The sequence below is a fragment of the Anopheles funestus genome, chromosome X (assembly GCF_943734845.2).
Source record: "Anopheles funestus chromosome X, idAnoFuneDA-416_04, whole genome shotgun sequence".
Classification (NCBI taxonomy): Eukaryota; Metazoa; Arthropoda; class Insecta; order Diptera; family Culicidae; genus Anopheles; species Anopheles funestus.
Window position 1 is genome coordinate 12,317,690 of NC_064597.1, and position 16,864 is coordinate 12,334,553.

The following is a 16,864-nucleotide window of genomic DNA, read 5'->3' on the forward strand; positions in this document are numbered from 1 at the left end:
TTTTCACCCAAATGCTGACGCAGCACGCGCTCCAAACAAACAGAATGAAGGAAGAAAAAAAAGCAACCTTCCCATTACCGGTGTGAGAGCTGGAACGAGAAAACTTTTGATTGATCTCCGGAGGGTGTGTTTCCGGTTCGCTTCGGTAGAGCAAAAACGCTGCCCACTCCCCCTCCCAAAGTCCGCTGTCGGTTCTGTTCTTCCTTTCTTTTTTGGTGCTAGCGATTCCTTTGACAATCCTTTGCCCTGCACGGGTGGTCTTCTAGATCAACTTCAACATTTTCTAACCCTTCCAATTCGCATCGTTTCCTTGCCGTTTTTTTTCTCATACCTTCACTGCCAGCTAATTTGCCTCCTGATATGACTTCCTCTGTCTATTGCCTTCCAACCTACCGAAAGCCACCATTTTTAAGTCCGTTCGACCATCAGCTAATCCGCGGTGCGCGTCCTTCGTCAATATTAGCACAATTGTTTGCTTTTTTCCCCGCATCTTCTTTCTCTTTGGCGTACGCGTGTTGGTGCTTCTGGTCATGATTTACCAGTTTTGCAATATGAAACGTATAAAAAAACACACACACACACACAAGCGCTAAAAACAGCGCCAAACAGTTCAACTTGAAAAACGGCTCCGTATTACGCCATCTTTGTTTTCCCTTTTTTTGTTCGCATTCGGCAAGTATTGGGCCCGGTCCTCATAAGCGGGGAAGGGAAAACTCATTAACTGTCTTTTCGTCAATGAATATTGATGAGCTGGCTGTAAATTAATATTTTAAGACACGATCCGGTTGTTGCGAACCGCTCGTGCTAGATTAAACACAGCCACAGCGCCCCGGTGCTAGAATCGCGCAAGAAACGCACCAAGAACATTCGGGAAATCGGGTGGTGAAAGCTTTTTAACAAAGCAAAAAAAAACAATCGAACGAAACTTTTATGACCTTCAGTGAAACGCCTTACTTACGCGCGAGTGAAAGTTTGTAGACCACGATCCGGGCTGCCCTTTCGTGATCTGCTAATGTTGGTCGGTAATGTTTCATCGTACTGTTTGTCGGTTATGTTCCATTTAGTAAACCCAAATTAATAGCCAAATTAAGCTAAATTAGTGGGAAAGAAACATTATTAGCATCAGCTAAACAGCGATTATCCATTATGAGCGCTCTGTGCCGTTTGTGTGAAGCAAGGAGATTCTTGTTTTCTTGTTTGAACTACCGTAAATCTAAGCTTCAGTTTTAGAAAGTCAAACAAAAACGTTCTTTTCAGCCATAACTTGCTCTTGCTCTTCAATTCATATCATTTATTGTAAAAAAAAAAGAAGTATATTCGTTGCACCGGTTCTTCGATCAGTTTCTCTATCTTACAACACCTTTGCACACCTTTCCACACCATGGTAGTACGCCTCTGATTATTGTAGAGACCAAAACGAAAGGAGGATACAACCTACCAACCAAAGAAGAAGAAGAAGAAGAAGAAGAAACGTAAACACATTCTTTGTCAGCAAGTTTGTTGTATTTTTGGGAGATCTTTTTACCCTTTTGTGGAAACTTTTTTTGTAATAAGCAAAACCCCGTCTTTTGGACTGTGGAATTATGAAACCCCCCTGTCCGCTATCGATAACAAACAATACGTAACTGAATTGGCCACAAGTTGTGTAATTTGTACAGCTGGTGCCGGCCATTTCTCCTTTCTTTAATACTTCCATTTCACAGCTCTTAACAAAATATCCTATATGCTTGCTAATGCAAACATTTCTTTGCCTTTCCTGTTTTCGTTTTTAGGTTTCTAATCTTCCTTTTTTAGATTTCTATTAATGACACATGTTGACCAATCGTATCATATGCTTTGCTAACGACAGTTGAATCTCCTATCTACATCTACGGCGGCTTAATAGTGATCGAAATTCTCCATACCATCCATCTGTATACATGCCCCACTCCTTCGAATACTTAGAACAAATGTGACATGTGTGACAGCTAAAAAAGAACGTATGACAGCTAAAAAAGAATGTATGACAGCTAAAAAAACGAATGACAGAATAATATACGATACAAATAATGGCTTGCAATAATGGCAAGCAAGAAACGGTACAAATATTTGAAGAAGAAAAAAAAGTCCTTTCTACTACCAATCGATTGGCATAGTTAAAGAATAGTAAAGTTCATTGAAAAATTGTTAATTGGTGCATTCCTTCCTAACATTCGGACCTGTTGCAATACTTTATATAAACTGTGCCTAAGCGTTTTACTTTAATGGTGTTTAATATCAGTTTGTTATTACTTAAACATATGCTAGCTGCAGCATTTGAATGTTACAAGCCCCGATGGCATATCGCTGTCGTTACGCATCTCTCCTTCATTATCGTAAAAATATTTAAATTTACAATTACCCTTAAAAAGAAGGTATCATACTGTCTTCTGTACTGATTTGTTCCCGCAAACGAGGGTACTAATTGTGCCTGGGTTTACTAATACTTTCGCATCGCTGAATATTTATCGCTATTATCGCAGTTTAACTATATCCTTCTTTTAGTATTAGTAACATATACTGTAATATAAGCTTTCGTTATTGTAAATGCTCGTTAAACAATCTAGCTAGTGGAAGCTGCTGCGACATTAGATATCGATCTGCGACATATGCACTGGTGTTACCAGCTTCTCCAGCTGAGCACCCTTTAGATTGGCACCGCGAAGGTTAGCGCCCTTCAGGTTGCAACCGGTAAGATCACAGGCCTACGGATAAAGTGTGAGAAATTAATTAATGAATAATTCAGCAGCAAGATCGGCAGTTGTGTAACACAAAAGGATCAGGAGTAATTGTTTGTTCAATGTTACCTCTAGATTTGCCCCGGCCATATCAGCATCGTTCAGCGTACAGTTACGCATATTAGCAGATTTCAGGTTGGCCACACGTAGACTCACACCCTCCATTACACTACCTTCCAGCGTGGCACCTTTCATATTAGCATTCTCAAGGCTGCACCGTGTCAGATCGCAACATTTCAGCTTTGCGCCCTGCAGATCCGCACAGGGTGCCAGCACGGAATGTAGTTTGGCACCCTCTAAGTTGGCGTACCGCAGATCCGCCCGGTCCAGACAGCACCAGCTCAGGTTGGCGTACGACAGATCGCAGTGCGACAGACACGCATACTTAAAGTTGATGTTGCGCAGATCCAGCTTCGAGAGGTTGATGCCGGACAGATGCACACCCTGAAACCGCAGCTCGGTAGTGTGCGACGAGGTAACGAGTGTGCGAATAAAGTCAAGCCGCGTCAGCGATACGTCCGCCTTCTGGATATCCTGGATTTTCTGTACCAACCCGTCCAGCCCGTAATACCGAGCTTCTTCCAGCACGCCCTGCAAACTCACATGCTTATCGTACACGACATGGCCGTGGCGCAGATAGTCTAGTATCGGCCGGAAGTAGTACCCGTTCCGATCGATCAAGTACGCGCCCTGCGCATCCTGTTCCGATGGTTTCAACTGGTCCTGGGCAAACATTCGTGCGATCATACTGTTCGGTTCGCGATTCGTTAGCGTCAGCCGTGTGGTGGTGAATATTTCCCCACCAACGTTCAGCATAACCCACTTGGAAGCATTCTGCTCGGGTGTTGCGGACGCCGACAGCATGTTGGTCGTCGCCTCAGGCGATGAAACGATCCCATTCATTTCCATTTGGCGTGGATCGGCGAATCGGTTGCTAATTGTGCGACCATTCACGTACGGTCGGACAAGGGCGTATTCCGGATGCGAAAATACCACACCGATTACGAATACTGCTTCTTTCCTTTGTTTTACCTTCAGTCTTCCCACGCAGGAACCATAAACCTAGTTATTATTTTTAAATTTCTGCTTAACATCCACCGTTTGACAGTGCTTTATTTTGCTTTTCTCCGTAACACCGGTGCGTTTACATGCGCAAGTTCACTACTCCTTTAAAATCGACACAATATAATTAACAAAACTGATGCTCTGGTGGTTCGGTGTACTAATACTCTTAATTTGCAACAGATTCCTTCATCCATGAAAGAGATAAATTTAATATCTATTCGTATAAACTTCCATCGCGTGTAAGAAAATCATATTTTAACTATAAAACTCTAAACGAACACGTAGTTGTAAACCAAACAATCTAACAGGTTCGGAGTTAGTGATGGGCAGAACCTACCTTTTACCGGATCGAAACAGATCTGAAAGCTCCGGATCTGTACACACTGGAAGACACTTGCACATAATTTTCGGCTGAAATGTATACATGTGGTCTCCGATATTAGAATAAAATACATTAATATTATTATATTATATTTAGTACCACGTACTGTGGAAATTTACTGTACAGGAATCATATTTATGAAATGGATCGGACAGTATCGGATCGGATTCGAACCATGAACCTTCCCTAGTTCTGCCACCTCTAGCTCTCATGAATAGTTTCGCTCTCTCGACAAAGCCACTCAAATTCACTCGAAATTTGAGCACCTTTAGAAGACCTTAAACCAGCTTTATAACAAGGCGATACTTTCCAAGACCTGTTATGACCTGTCTGAGCACTGTCACCGTGCAAATAGACGTAGAGCGACATTTCTCAAAAGTAGCTCAATTTTGCAAACAAAGCAAAATCGCTCGGCGATACATTTCTGTGGCTACTGTGATGAAATAATTCTATGTGTTTCTATAGCAACGACGAGCGACGACAAATGTCGCTCTACGTCTATTTACACGGTCATATGTGATTATGATGTACGTTCTCTTTAGTTAGGCTGATGGTAATGCTCAGTCGAACGACTATTTTAATCGTACGACCATACCGAAGGAGTTTCATTGCTCATCCAATTTGCTCGTACGATTTTTTTTGAATTGGCAGTTAAAACAACATTGAAACAATTTGTTTACATGAAAATCGAGAAAATAACACCAATTTCGAGTTTATACAAGCGAATTCAACTTGACGGAAGAAGTCGTACACGAACATCTGACGGAATCAAACATTTTTGATTTGGTCGTACGACCAAAAACGTCGGTCGACTATATCTGTCAAATCCCATACAAAATTTAGAAAAAAAGTCGTATACGACTGAGCAATGCCACCAGCCTTAATAAAGAGTTTAAAAAAGCACACATAAAACACAATTGTACACAATTGATGCAAAACTTTAAATGAAATTTTGAAATTTGCAATTTTGAAATTGTCGAGTGGGCCACTCTTCTGCTTGGGTCTGTTTCAATACAAATCCAGCTGAGTTCCGTTTGTTTGGTCGGATGGGTTCATCTCCATTTTACTGCCGTTCGGTTCATTCGTGTACGATGCACTCACGGCAAACAGCGAACGTAATCCGGAACGCGCACATCACTATATACCAAACGTTGAGTTAAACGGACGTGTTACCCTTGTGCTGTGCATCCAAACACAACAGTTCCTAATTGTATTCTGCGAGAGAGAAAAATAAAATCTTTGTAACAGTTGCAAGTGCGAAGTGGTGTGTTTTTTTTCTACACGCACGGATATATTCTGGTAAAAATTCTGCGAAATTTCATCGTATAACGGCACTGTTACAATACAGTAACGGATAACGTAGCAAAAGGTAGGTTATTTCGCCATTTTCATTTTTATAGGTTAGGAAGAATGTAGGCACAATTGGTACGCGCCGGCTGCGTGCGTATGTGTGTGCAGAAGCATCAGGCCTCGCCTTTCCCTTTTTGGACTGCGCGTTGATGCGAGGAGAGTAAAATATAATTCCAAAAAGTGGGATTTTGTTACTGCAATGTCCAATTTTAGTATCTCACTTGCATGGGAGGCTTTACAGGGAAGATTTTCCCTAATTAAGTAATCCTTTTTGCTATCATCGTGCTGTCTCTTTTTTTCCTCCACTTGGAGACGCATTGAGTCACATCCGAATGTGTGTTTTTTTTACGTACCACGCCGCGTACAGGTGTGTGCGTGTCTATTTCTGGGGCGGACAGTGAGTAAAAGAGATAGTGTGTGCGGTAATGAGCGCCGCCCTGCTCGGCAGAGCAAACAGCGAAACGTATCAAATCCATGAAAGACGTATCAGATCCATGAAAAGTCCACAGTAGCAGCAGTTTAGTTACATGTTTGCCGCACAATTTTCTCACTACTAAATACATTAACTTTACCCGTTTATCTGTTTTTTTTCCCCACCGTAGGCCCTTGGTCGATCGGAGATTAAAGAAAAGAAACAAAAAAAGGACGCATACACCAGTGGGCTGGTGCTGCTGCCTATAGTGCACTTGAGTGAGTGTGTGTGCGTGAGTGAACACATCGGCTGGCATTAGGGAGCAGCTACACACTCCGCAAAAGCGTTGAGGAACCGTTTCCACCAAACCCCAAAAAAAAACCGGTGCAATAAAAATCCGTTTCTGTGATTATAACGGACGAACAGCGGAAGAAAGCGAACAACCGAAACAACCCAAAATGGTAGCCAGCGAGGCCGAGGACGACGTCCAAAAGAATTCTCCACCGGCGGCGGGTGAGTAAGAGGCATGGTTTCCCGTAGGATTTTTTTTTCGGTTTTTTTGCAGAGACACAAGTTTTATGCAGCAGAGATTTACATTGGTACTGCGGGGGGAACCGCTTTATCCGGTTTGTACGTGTCCAGCATCTTGTCAGGGACATTTCGTACCGGCCGTGTGTTTTTAATAGGTTAATGGTTGGTGCATGCTGCACATGCAGGGGTGGAGAAATAATTCCTTTTTTCCGCACTTTTTGTGGCTAAGTAGTGTGTTTTGTAGTTCAATCACAGTAAGCGTAACTCATATGCAACGCTGCGAAAACATTTACGCCAAATCTCAACTCCACATGTCCCTTTCCTTTGCGTTATTTGTAATGCGTGAAGGTGCACAAGGAAGAGCGAGACGGAACATATCGCCTTTGCTTTGTGACACCTAGCTGAATGAAGCGTAACAATTTAAGACGAAAATTTCATCTGTGAGAAGCATTATCGCATTAGCAATAAGGTAAACAAATAAAAACGTACGAGATTCGTTACAATGCATCTTGCATCGAACTCTGATTATGATGAAGCCTACCCGTGACACATATCGCCTGAATGCCCATCATCATCTCACGGGTCCGGTCATTACCTTTCTCATCATTGCGAGTTTCTCTAGCTCACGCGCTGCAAAACCCGGTGAAGTCATCTCACGCGCATCATCTTGTCAGTACGATGTGTGAAATCATTCTTATTTTCATCTCCCGTACGGTCGTGTGGTTCTGGCAAAAAATTTTGGTGGCCGCGCTTGCGTGTATGTTTGTGTGTGTGCTTCTGCCGGAAGTGCTTGCATCAAACACACACACACACGTACACACGAATACTACCTTTTCCCATAGTGTTTTTCTGTGCGGCGCTTCAACTATCACGCGGTAATGAGACGCCGGTGAGGCGTTTATTTTTTAAGTCAAATCAAATACGCACACATACAGGTAAAGCCCTCAGCATGGCTTTACACTGGAATGAAACGAGATGAGATTAGATTGGCAATAGTTAGCTTCTACTTATCAATCGTGTTACTAATGTGCCACATCAATTTGATGATGTGTTGAAAAATTACATTTTTATAAAACCATGTTGCCGCAATGTGGCAGGAATAGTGCGACTGGAGGAGTTTTTTTTTTCAAGTCAATAATTCGGGGACATCTACAAACCCTGACATGCTTAGTATGTCATTATTTGGAAAATGATATATTAAACTATATTTTGTTGTTTTTAAGTTAACTATTCAATCATTCAAATGCAATCTCGATCAGATGCTAAATATTTAGGTAAATACAGTGGAACGCCGATTATCCGTGCTCATCGGGACTCAGCCCCTGCCGGATAAGCGAATTTCACGGAAAATATGCACATGTCTTTTTATTGATAAATATTAGTATTTAGTGTGTAATGAGTGAACTTTTTAAATAAAGGTTTTCTTAAGTGCACTTTACAAATTAAATCTGTTCTATTTGGTCGAACTTGAGCCAATTATATCATTCCCTATTGTAGCTTTTATTTCTTGTCATTGTCGGTTTGCAGTAATTATGTCAATTCGCCTTTGGAATTGTCATTTCCGAGCTGCACGGATAATGGTACAGCCGGTTTAAAGTTGGCCGGATAATCGGCGCTCCACTGTAATTTTTTTCGCCTATTTTTTGTCTGTCTGATGGTTTTGGATTTTTTCAATGTTTTCGTTTTGTTGAGTTCATACTATTGAAAAGATATATAAAAAATCCGAATCAACTATATTTTTGAATTAATTATTCTCAAAAACGAATTTGATAAAAATAAAGCATTAACACTGATCCGGTTGTTCTAGTGCTAGTAGGGTAAAATATGAAAAAATACCCCTATTCGACAGCATTTCTAGGTGAAATGCCTGATAAGTATAGACATTGGACAAGGGAAAGAGGAAAAGTAAACAAGAAAGAAAACATTTCTCCGGGTGGTATTACACCGCGGTTAGTTGCAAACACACGGCCACCATGGCGTAAGCTAAACTTTCCTATTCATCTTAAACTTGGTTCACACACACTGTTAGGATTTGCTAAGAAATGAGGGAAGGTAAACGCGCGATCGTATGTGCTGCTCACCCTGATGATATGATTCATCTCACCTTCTGACCTTCCCCTTGCCTTCCGACCAGTTAATCATAAATCAGTGAACAACGGTGTGAGAACGGCATCGTGAGCTGCGCCGTGAGTGGTGAACATCTCCCACACACCAAAAGCGGGTGCGAGCGCGCGCGCGCGCCCGAGCTCGCGCCTGTATGAGGGATGGAAAAGATGCATCTCACGCATGCGCGCCGCGTTCCTCATCATGATCACAACTTTATGGAACGTTCCGTCCCGTTCTGGCACGAATCAAAATGGTTGAAACACGGTGGGCTTTGCGCATGGAATGAGAAGGTTGCTGAGTATAGTGAGAGCGCGCGCGTTGATGCGAATTGTGAAATCGATCATAAATGGTTTTCTCAACAATGCGTCGGTGTGTTTATCTGGCTAATATTTTTTTCTTTTCTTGCCTGACACAAGCAATCTCTTCTACCCTTTTGTACGCATTTCACCGCAACACCGAAAATGTTGAGGGGAGAGAGGGTGCGTTTTCTCTAGCGTTGTTGGAACGTTTTGCGATGAGATCATTTTATCGATCCGTCACCGTTCTGCGCTCCCCAGTCACCCTTTTGCTTCCTAATTCTGTAACATTGGTTCCCTTTTTTATTTCCTTCCGATCAAAAATTCAATGTTGACTCAAAACGAAGAAACGCTATTGAGATGTACGTGATGATGATGGTACGCACGCCCGGTTTGTCGTATAAGGACATCCACATTCCGATTACGATTGCTCGCGAATTGTGTTTCTCACTGGCCCCCGGCCTCACACCTATCATCCGATCGTCGATGTGTGCAGGTGGTAATGAAGAATTAAAAAAGAACTACTCAAACAGAAATGCATCAACCCGAAAATAGCGCAACCATTTATTGGCCGCGTATATGTACGGTGTGTGCGTTTGTAAGTAACTGTTCCCCCCCACCGTACACTTGCGTCTCACTCTATTTGCTTTTCCATTTTCTTGTGTGTTTTTTTATATACGAAAGCTATGTCCAGCCCAGATTTCCAATAGTGTTCACCGTTAGTACCCTACTTTCTTCTAATATTGATCGAGAGGAAGACCTTATTCGATATTCCTCAACACAGCCTTGCTATAATTTGCTATAATACAGAATGAATCATCACACACATTAATGAGTTAAGGTGTTATTTGGGATAAGTTACTTGGGTGCGATTTACAACCAATTATTTAAAAAAATGCTGACCAAATGTTTAGTTTGCCTTTTATTTTATTTTAAGCGTGCAAAAGCCCCGTCATATCCTTTGGTTTAGAGCAAACATAATCCCCAGCTAATCAAATTTCAAAACGTATACAAAAAATGAATGCCAAAACAGATACTTGGATTTGTAAAGAATTGTGTGTGTGTTTTTTTTGTTGTGCCCGAACGATTAACTACGGTAAAGTGATATTTCTATACAGTGCAGTTTCACGTGTAGAAGGTGTGGTTGAAATATTAGAAGGTGTTACTTTTAGTTTTCTTTAACAGGACAGACTATTTTCCAATTATATATTTGTTACAAACACGTGTTTTTCTTGTTTTCTTAGTTTGACAACTCATCAGTTTTATGCAGTAAACTATTAAAACCGTTTAAATCTATTTTTGAATCTTTGTTTTCTTTATAACACTTAATGATTCTGCTTTTAACTAAAGTTAATTTGTGGGTCCTATATATATGACAATAACTATTAACCGATAATATTGTTTTAGTGAGCGTGTGTGCGTTTCTGTGGTAGAGAAACATCTATGACAGCACCGGTCGGCGTTATCCACATCCAGGCGCACCTGGTTCGTCCATCAATCGGCAATCAAAAATGATCACCAACGAATTATGAGACTTTCGGTTACAAAACACCGATCGTACGAGTTCATCAATCAAATGGGCAACAAACACTCTTCTATCAAACACGGAAATGTTCGTCGGGCGAGAAAAAAGATGGCTGCACACACGCACACTACCAACAATATAACCGTGATGAAATATTTATTGTCTATTTTCGTTTCTAAGATGTGTGTAAAATCGAACAATTTAGGGTACAACCTTCTTGCATAAGTTAAAAGTAGAGAAACTAAAATTTTAAGCCACTATATTTTCCAGTTTTTAAGATCGTTTGGAGTAAAACTATCCCGTAGAGAATCGTTCGGCACATTTCCAGCAAATCAATGGCAAGAAACTCCAAGCATTTTGAACTAATCTTTTTTTTTCCTTCTTTCTCTCACTCTTCCTTGTCCCTAAAACCCTACACAGAGAATAATGAAGATAGTGCACCCACGAAACGATTCTACCGGATGGAGGTATGGGCAGTGATGAAACCACTCTTTCCGCAAGGATCAGCCCAAAGCCGTTACGTAAACAAAAAAATACCTCTCTTCCCGCAAGCGGAACAAACGGCTGAACGGCTTGCCGAAACGACCGAGTTTCAAGATGCGAGTAAGAATCTAAACACCCGAAAAAAATCCCTCCCCCAACGATTATCCCCCAATTTCACACTCATCGCTCGTTTTTTTACTTTCTTTTTAGAAAATATTAAGGTGAACATCGATATGGCTCAGGAGTCGGTCAAGCTGCAGGTGCTGAAGGCGAACAAAACGCTGTTCGTCGCACCGTCGCAAAAGTCCGACTACCTGTACGCTAAGATTAAGCTGCCGTGCAGCTTAGAGGAGGTTCCGTTGGTACAACAGAGACGTATCGTCAAGATGTTGGCCGGCAACGACACATACGAGGAGCTAGGTGCGTAACAAATCTTATACATTTCTTGCTCTATGTCCGTTTTTGAACAAATGCGTAAATTAACAATTATTTTCATATTATCTCACCATGTGCAAGAATTTATAAATGAATGGGAAATATGCAAAAATTTAATATCAACCTTATGGCTAATGTCTTACCTTAATGCATGATTATCCTTCCCACACGTTTGAAATAATGCTCCGGCATTATTAACCACCGATCTGAAACGATATTGAACAAAAAGAAAGTTAAACAATCAAATTTGAACGTTGATGCGATATAGATAGCGATATATTATAAAAGATGTTTAAATGAATTATATTTCCTTTGGGAGAAAAATCAATTGATAATGATCACAGAGAAACGCTACTAATTCATCGTTAGGAGAAATTTATACGATACATATGTGAATCAGAAAATGAAATATACAGTAGAACGTCGATTATCCGGGGTGCTCGGGATCGGACTGATGCCGGTTAATCGATTTCCACGGATAATAGTCCCTTAAATATCAAGGGCATTTCTATATCTAGATAAAGCGTATATAGTATCTATATACTATACTATGTTGGTCTTTTGGGTGCTAAAAATGATTTTGGATCAAGCAAAGTATTATCAAATAACAATTAAAATTTTGAACGTAAAATAAAATCTTTTCAAATATATCGTTTGGTGACGATTTTAATAGTTTTAACCAACCTGACTTCAGTACAAATGTTTAACACGGTTGAACAGCTGTCAATTTTCAGCGCAGGGTTAATCCGCCCCCGGATAATCGACGTTATACTATATTTTTTCGGTGTTCCGGGATTTAAGTACACGGTGTGATTGAAATTAAAATTCGTGTTAAGAATTGCATGTTAAGTCAGTTAATAATGCATCTGGTGAGAGGAGGTTTACACAATTTTGCTACACAATATTAATATACTGTTTACTAACGCCATTTGCTAGCATTGCCTGTATTATACATTCAATTTCATTAGAAAAAAAACAATGATATAACAATGGCTTTATGATATAAATGTGCTAACGCCGGGTAGACCGCAAAACCCTGACCAAGGAATAATGTTTGTGTGTTCGTTCTCTCAACAGGCATCGATCAGACCGAACCACTGGACATGGTTGTGGTCGGTTGCGTCGCTGTATCGGAGCGTGGCCAACGCATCGGTAAGGGCAACGGCTACGTTGACCTAGAGATTGGCATTCTCCAAAGCCTGGGTGTGATTACACCGAAAACAGTAATCGCTACCACGGTTGCAGACGAGCAGGTATACAAAGAGTTGCCGACGGAGCTGTTCCAGAACTATGACTTCACCGTTGATCTGATCGTGACGCCGACACGTGTGATTCGCGTCGATCCACGGCCGAATCCGCGCGCGATCGATGTGCAGTGGGGTTTGCTTTCGTCCCGCCGGCTCGACGTGGTGCGGGTGCTGAAGAAGCTGAAGGAGCGGTTAGAAAAGGAGGGTCAGCACATCGAGCTGAAGGATGAGGACACGGATGTGGAAAGCTTCGCCAAGCGGCGTACGCGCGGTAACGACGGTGGTGGTGGTGGCGGTCAACAGGACCGACGCCGGCAGCAGAACCGGCGCCGCCGTTCGACGCGCAACAGCAACGCCGACGGTCACAATGAGACGAAGAGCGGCAACGAGCGACACGACAATGGTGAGGAAAACGAGAGCGGCGAAGTCGGTGACAGAATGCGCCGGAAACGGCGCTTCTTCCGTAAACCGCGCGATCCGAATCGATTCCGCACCTACGCGAGCCCGGATTCAGCGGATCGCGTTTACGACCAGCATCACCGGCAGGAACATCCACAGCGGCAACGTAAGCGCAAGGGCGGCCGAATACGCCCAACCAAGCCGCGCGATAATGAGGACGAGGATCTGAGCGATGAGTCAAGAATGAAGATGCGGCAGAGGACGAATCAAGGATCGCAACAGGGCGGTACGCGCCCAGCCCGACAGGAGCCCCGGCAGCCGCCCCGGCATCTGCGGGATGGCGTCCGCATACGGGTTTCGAACATGTATTCCGTACCGTTCAAGGAGTTCAAGGAGGAGCTGCGCAACCGGGATTGCTATCCGGCAAAAATTAGCCAGAGCCGTCACGGTCGCTGTCTGCTAATCTACCCGAAGCGCACCGACTTGCAGGATCAGGTGCAGGAGGATGAGCTGCTGCAGAAGCTGGCCGACATGCGCATTTCCGTGCCACTAAAGAACAGTACCGAGCTGAAGCAGATCAAGCTGAAATGCGAGGTGCAGAGGCTAAACGAGTTCGATGACACGGATGCAACAGCAATCACGTCCGCGGTAAACAGTGCCGCCAAGCGGGCGGCCGATGCCTGTACAAAGCTGGCCAAGGCCGCAGAAAATCCGAAATCGCGCGTTAACGTGGATAAGCTTGTCACGGTGTTGAAGGCGGAAGTGCGGCTCGCAGCAAGGGCGGGCCTCGTAGCCGGTGAGCTGGCGCAAAAGGTACTGAATGAGGCGAAAGCTGACATCGAGGCGGAGACCGGCAAGCAGGATAGCGTGCTGCAGGCACAAGTCGAGGCAGTAACCCTGGCCAGTAACAGTGCGTTTTCTGCTTCAGCGCTAGCTGAGGTGGCTTACCAGGCTATCAAACAGAAGTCGGAACCAGCCGACACGGTGAAGGTGGAAGGGGACGATGCGTCGAAGGTGGAAGGGAACGTCGCGGTGAAAGTGGAACCGAACGACACGCCGAAGGTGGAAGCGAACGTCGCGGTGAAAGTGGAAGCGAACGACGCGGTGAAGGTGGAAGCAAACGACTCCGTGAAGGTGGAAGCGAACGACGCGACAAAGGCGGAAGAAACAGCCGGCACCGTAACGGTACCAGCACCATTGATGGAAGCGGCCACCGAAGCAAGCAAGGCGGTGCTGATGGCGGCCCGTGCTTCGGCAGCTGTATCGCTGGCGGTGGCCAAACTGTACGAGCTCGTACCACCGAAACAACCAATGTTCGTCGTGGCTTCGGTGCAAACGTTGACCCGTTTGTTCCCATCCCTGCTTCCAGAGGACAGCACTGCAACCAACTAAGTTAAAACTCGACCCCGAAACAGCAAAACGAGAACAAAACGTGCACAACCCTACCATCCATTTCTTTTCACTCACTGCTGAGTGCCCACCAGCGCTAATTGTCCAGATTCTTTCTGGTCCTAATCCTTTGAGTTGCCCCCTTTTCTTTTTGCTATGGTTCGGTTGGTAGATTTTTCAATTTTTTGTTTTTGTTTTTTCAAACACAATTTTTACTTTGCTTGATGCAAAATTTACATCATAACAAAATTTGGTTTGTGTTTTCTGCTTATTTTCTCCATACACACACACACACTCGCTCCACGCACACGTAATTGTGCGAAACAAAATGAAAGCAGCTTCTGTTGTAATGCTGGTTCGGTGAAATATGGCATCCGAGCCAAAAAGTGATTGGAACTGTTTCAGAAATTTTTCTCCATCGAACATAACGAACATGTTCTCCCACACTATATGTACACCCAGTACATATCCTTACCTTCCCCGACCCACACAATGTGTGGGTGTGTTTACACCATTACAAATTGAAGTGTGTTGAATTTTTTCTTCAATTTACTCATTAAAACCTTTTGGTTTAATATTATGGTAATCCATTCTTTTCGTCTATAAAAAAAACACAAAATATTAGTTTATCCTATCGTATATCACAACCGCGCACCCGGGCGTGTGCGGTGTTGTGATCGAACAAGAAAAGGCCTATTTTCGCTTTGCGCGATAGAAGTGTTGGCAAACGATTTTCCTTTTCGAGGTTTTTTTTTGTATTTGCAATATTTAAAAACGGAATGAAAACAGAGATTTGTTGTGTTATTTTTTTAAATTAGAAACTGAAAAGATAACATGAATAGGAAACAATAATAATGCGCGCTTGAGAAACGTATATAAGGCAAAACACAGCAGAGGAATTGTTAAGAAACCTCTGTAGGTAACACTCAGATACACACACACGGAAACATTTGTCATATTTATGCGAAACGAAATGCAATGATTTGAACCTGGTTTATTAACAGAAAACACACATAGAAACTTACGAAAAACAAAACGTATGCACGGACGGTGCATTGTTCGGACATGCTTATATCCAAGCAGGCACGGACATGCATATATATAAATATGAATAGATATATGTATCTAAAATGTACAATTCGAAAATGAGGACGAAGTGTAAGAATGATGAAAATGTAGATGCAGAATCATTTGGCAGGTTCTCTGGTGTACTCTGGATTTACTCACTCCCACAGACACGCGCGCGCCTACGGGAGAAAAAAAAGGCTTTTCGAAATGATGGGGGGATTGTTTTTCGAGGTGTCAGCGAACAGTAGTAGTAGTAGTAGCAGCAGCAGTAGGTGCACCACAATATAAGATCCCCCTCCACTGGGGTGGTGGAAACTCCACTAATAATATTAACTATAATAATGATAATACACCCGATGAATAACAAACAAAAAAAAAACAGAACAGAGGAGAAGCAAAACATAAAGAAAGATACAACCAAGTGTGAAACTAACCACCATTTTGTTGCGCGCCCGTGTTTCCACGATAAAAATATCCTCATCGTGCAACCTCCGCCCCAGTGTATAATGAAAATGGAATAAATTTGAAGTCTAATACTTTTTTTTCATAACCTTTCCTTAGTCTCTGAGGTGTGTGTATTTGTGCGCTTTGCGTTGTATGCGTCCGATCATAATTTGAGTTTTATCTTTAACTTTAACTGTAGATTAGTGAAGGGGTAATTTATAAATTTTGCCGGAGTCGGATCGGCCCAACTCCGCCGCCATCTGAAGTTGGAGTCTGAAGGTCTCCGGCAGTAGTAAGCCTCCCCCCCGCTTCGAGTCCTGCAAAATTTTCAATTTACCCATGGTTTGTCGGATTCGATCGGGCTCTTCTGGACCCATTCGGACTCATCCGGAATCAATCGGACCCATTCGGACTCGATCGAACTCGGAGTCGGCCGGACTCATCAGAGTCAATTTTGGTTTTCTGTCGGAGTCGGAATCAATTTTTCACAGTGGAACCACGATTTCACTCCGCATTACATATCACATATATTGTAGATGTAATCGCTTGGGTCTCGAACTGTGAAGTGGTCGAAAAAAACATGAACCAATCAACTAAAAAGGAGGTCTCTATGTGCTCTTCTACGCTTCTTGGGGAATGGAGTGACCTGATGAACAACTTCTTGACAGAGGTTGGAATTCTCCACAAGTCCTGCACACAATTACCTCCAAAAACTGGATAGTGCATTGACGTCCTCGGTCAGGATAGAGGACTAAAGGTGATCTCTATATTTCTCAAGGTATTTCTTCTTGATCCAATTTCTTTTTACCATCAAATGATGGATGGTGGGTGAGCCTAAGCTGAAAAGTTTCAACATCTCATCTGCTCCAGAAAGCAACTCGGGACGGAGATAGTTAGCTGGATTAGTTGTTCCATCAACTCTTCAAAGCGGAGTTCCTGCTTGACCTGGGAGAGTCATATAAAGACTCTAAAGTGA

General features: G+C 42.8%; 2 protein-coding genes across 2 annotated transcripts; one reads left to right on the forward strand and one right to left on the reverse strand.

The window, feature by feature from the left end:
• Positions 1 to 1,481: 1,481 nt before the first annotated feature.
• LOC125773316 (BTB/POZ domain-containing protein KCTD9) lies at positions 1,482 to 4,498 on the reverse strand. The gene is made up of 2 exons (XM_049444351.1): positions 2,826 to 4,498; positions 1,482 to 2,723 (listed from the first exon to the last, which is right to left on the reverse strand). Exons 1-2 carry the CDS (start codon positions 3,663 to 3,665, stop codon positions 2,607 to 2,609), a joined length of 957 nt encoding a protein of 318 aa, XP_049300308.1. The 5' UTR covers positions 3,666 to 4,498; the 3' UTR covers positions 1,482 to 2,606.
• A 780-nt stretch (positions 4,499 to 5,278) lies between these two features.
• LOC125768969 (uncharacterized) lies at positions 5,279 to 15,988 on the forward strand. Its single transcript, XM_049437352.1, has 5 exons — positions 5,279 to 5,572; positions 6,156 to 6,478; positions 10,844 to 11,026; positions 11,117 to 11,326; positions 12,419 to 15,988. Exons 2-5 carry the CDS (start codon positions 6,424 to 6,426, stop codon positions 14,377 to 14,379), a joined length of 2,409 nt encoding a protein of 802 aa, XP_049293309.1. The 5' UTR covers positions 5,279 to 5,572; positions 6,156 to 6,423; the 3' UTR covers positions 14,380 to 15,988.
• The last annotated feature ends 876 nt before the right edge of the window (positions 15,989 to 16,864 follow it).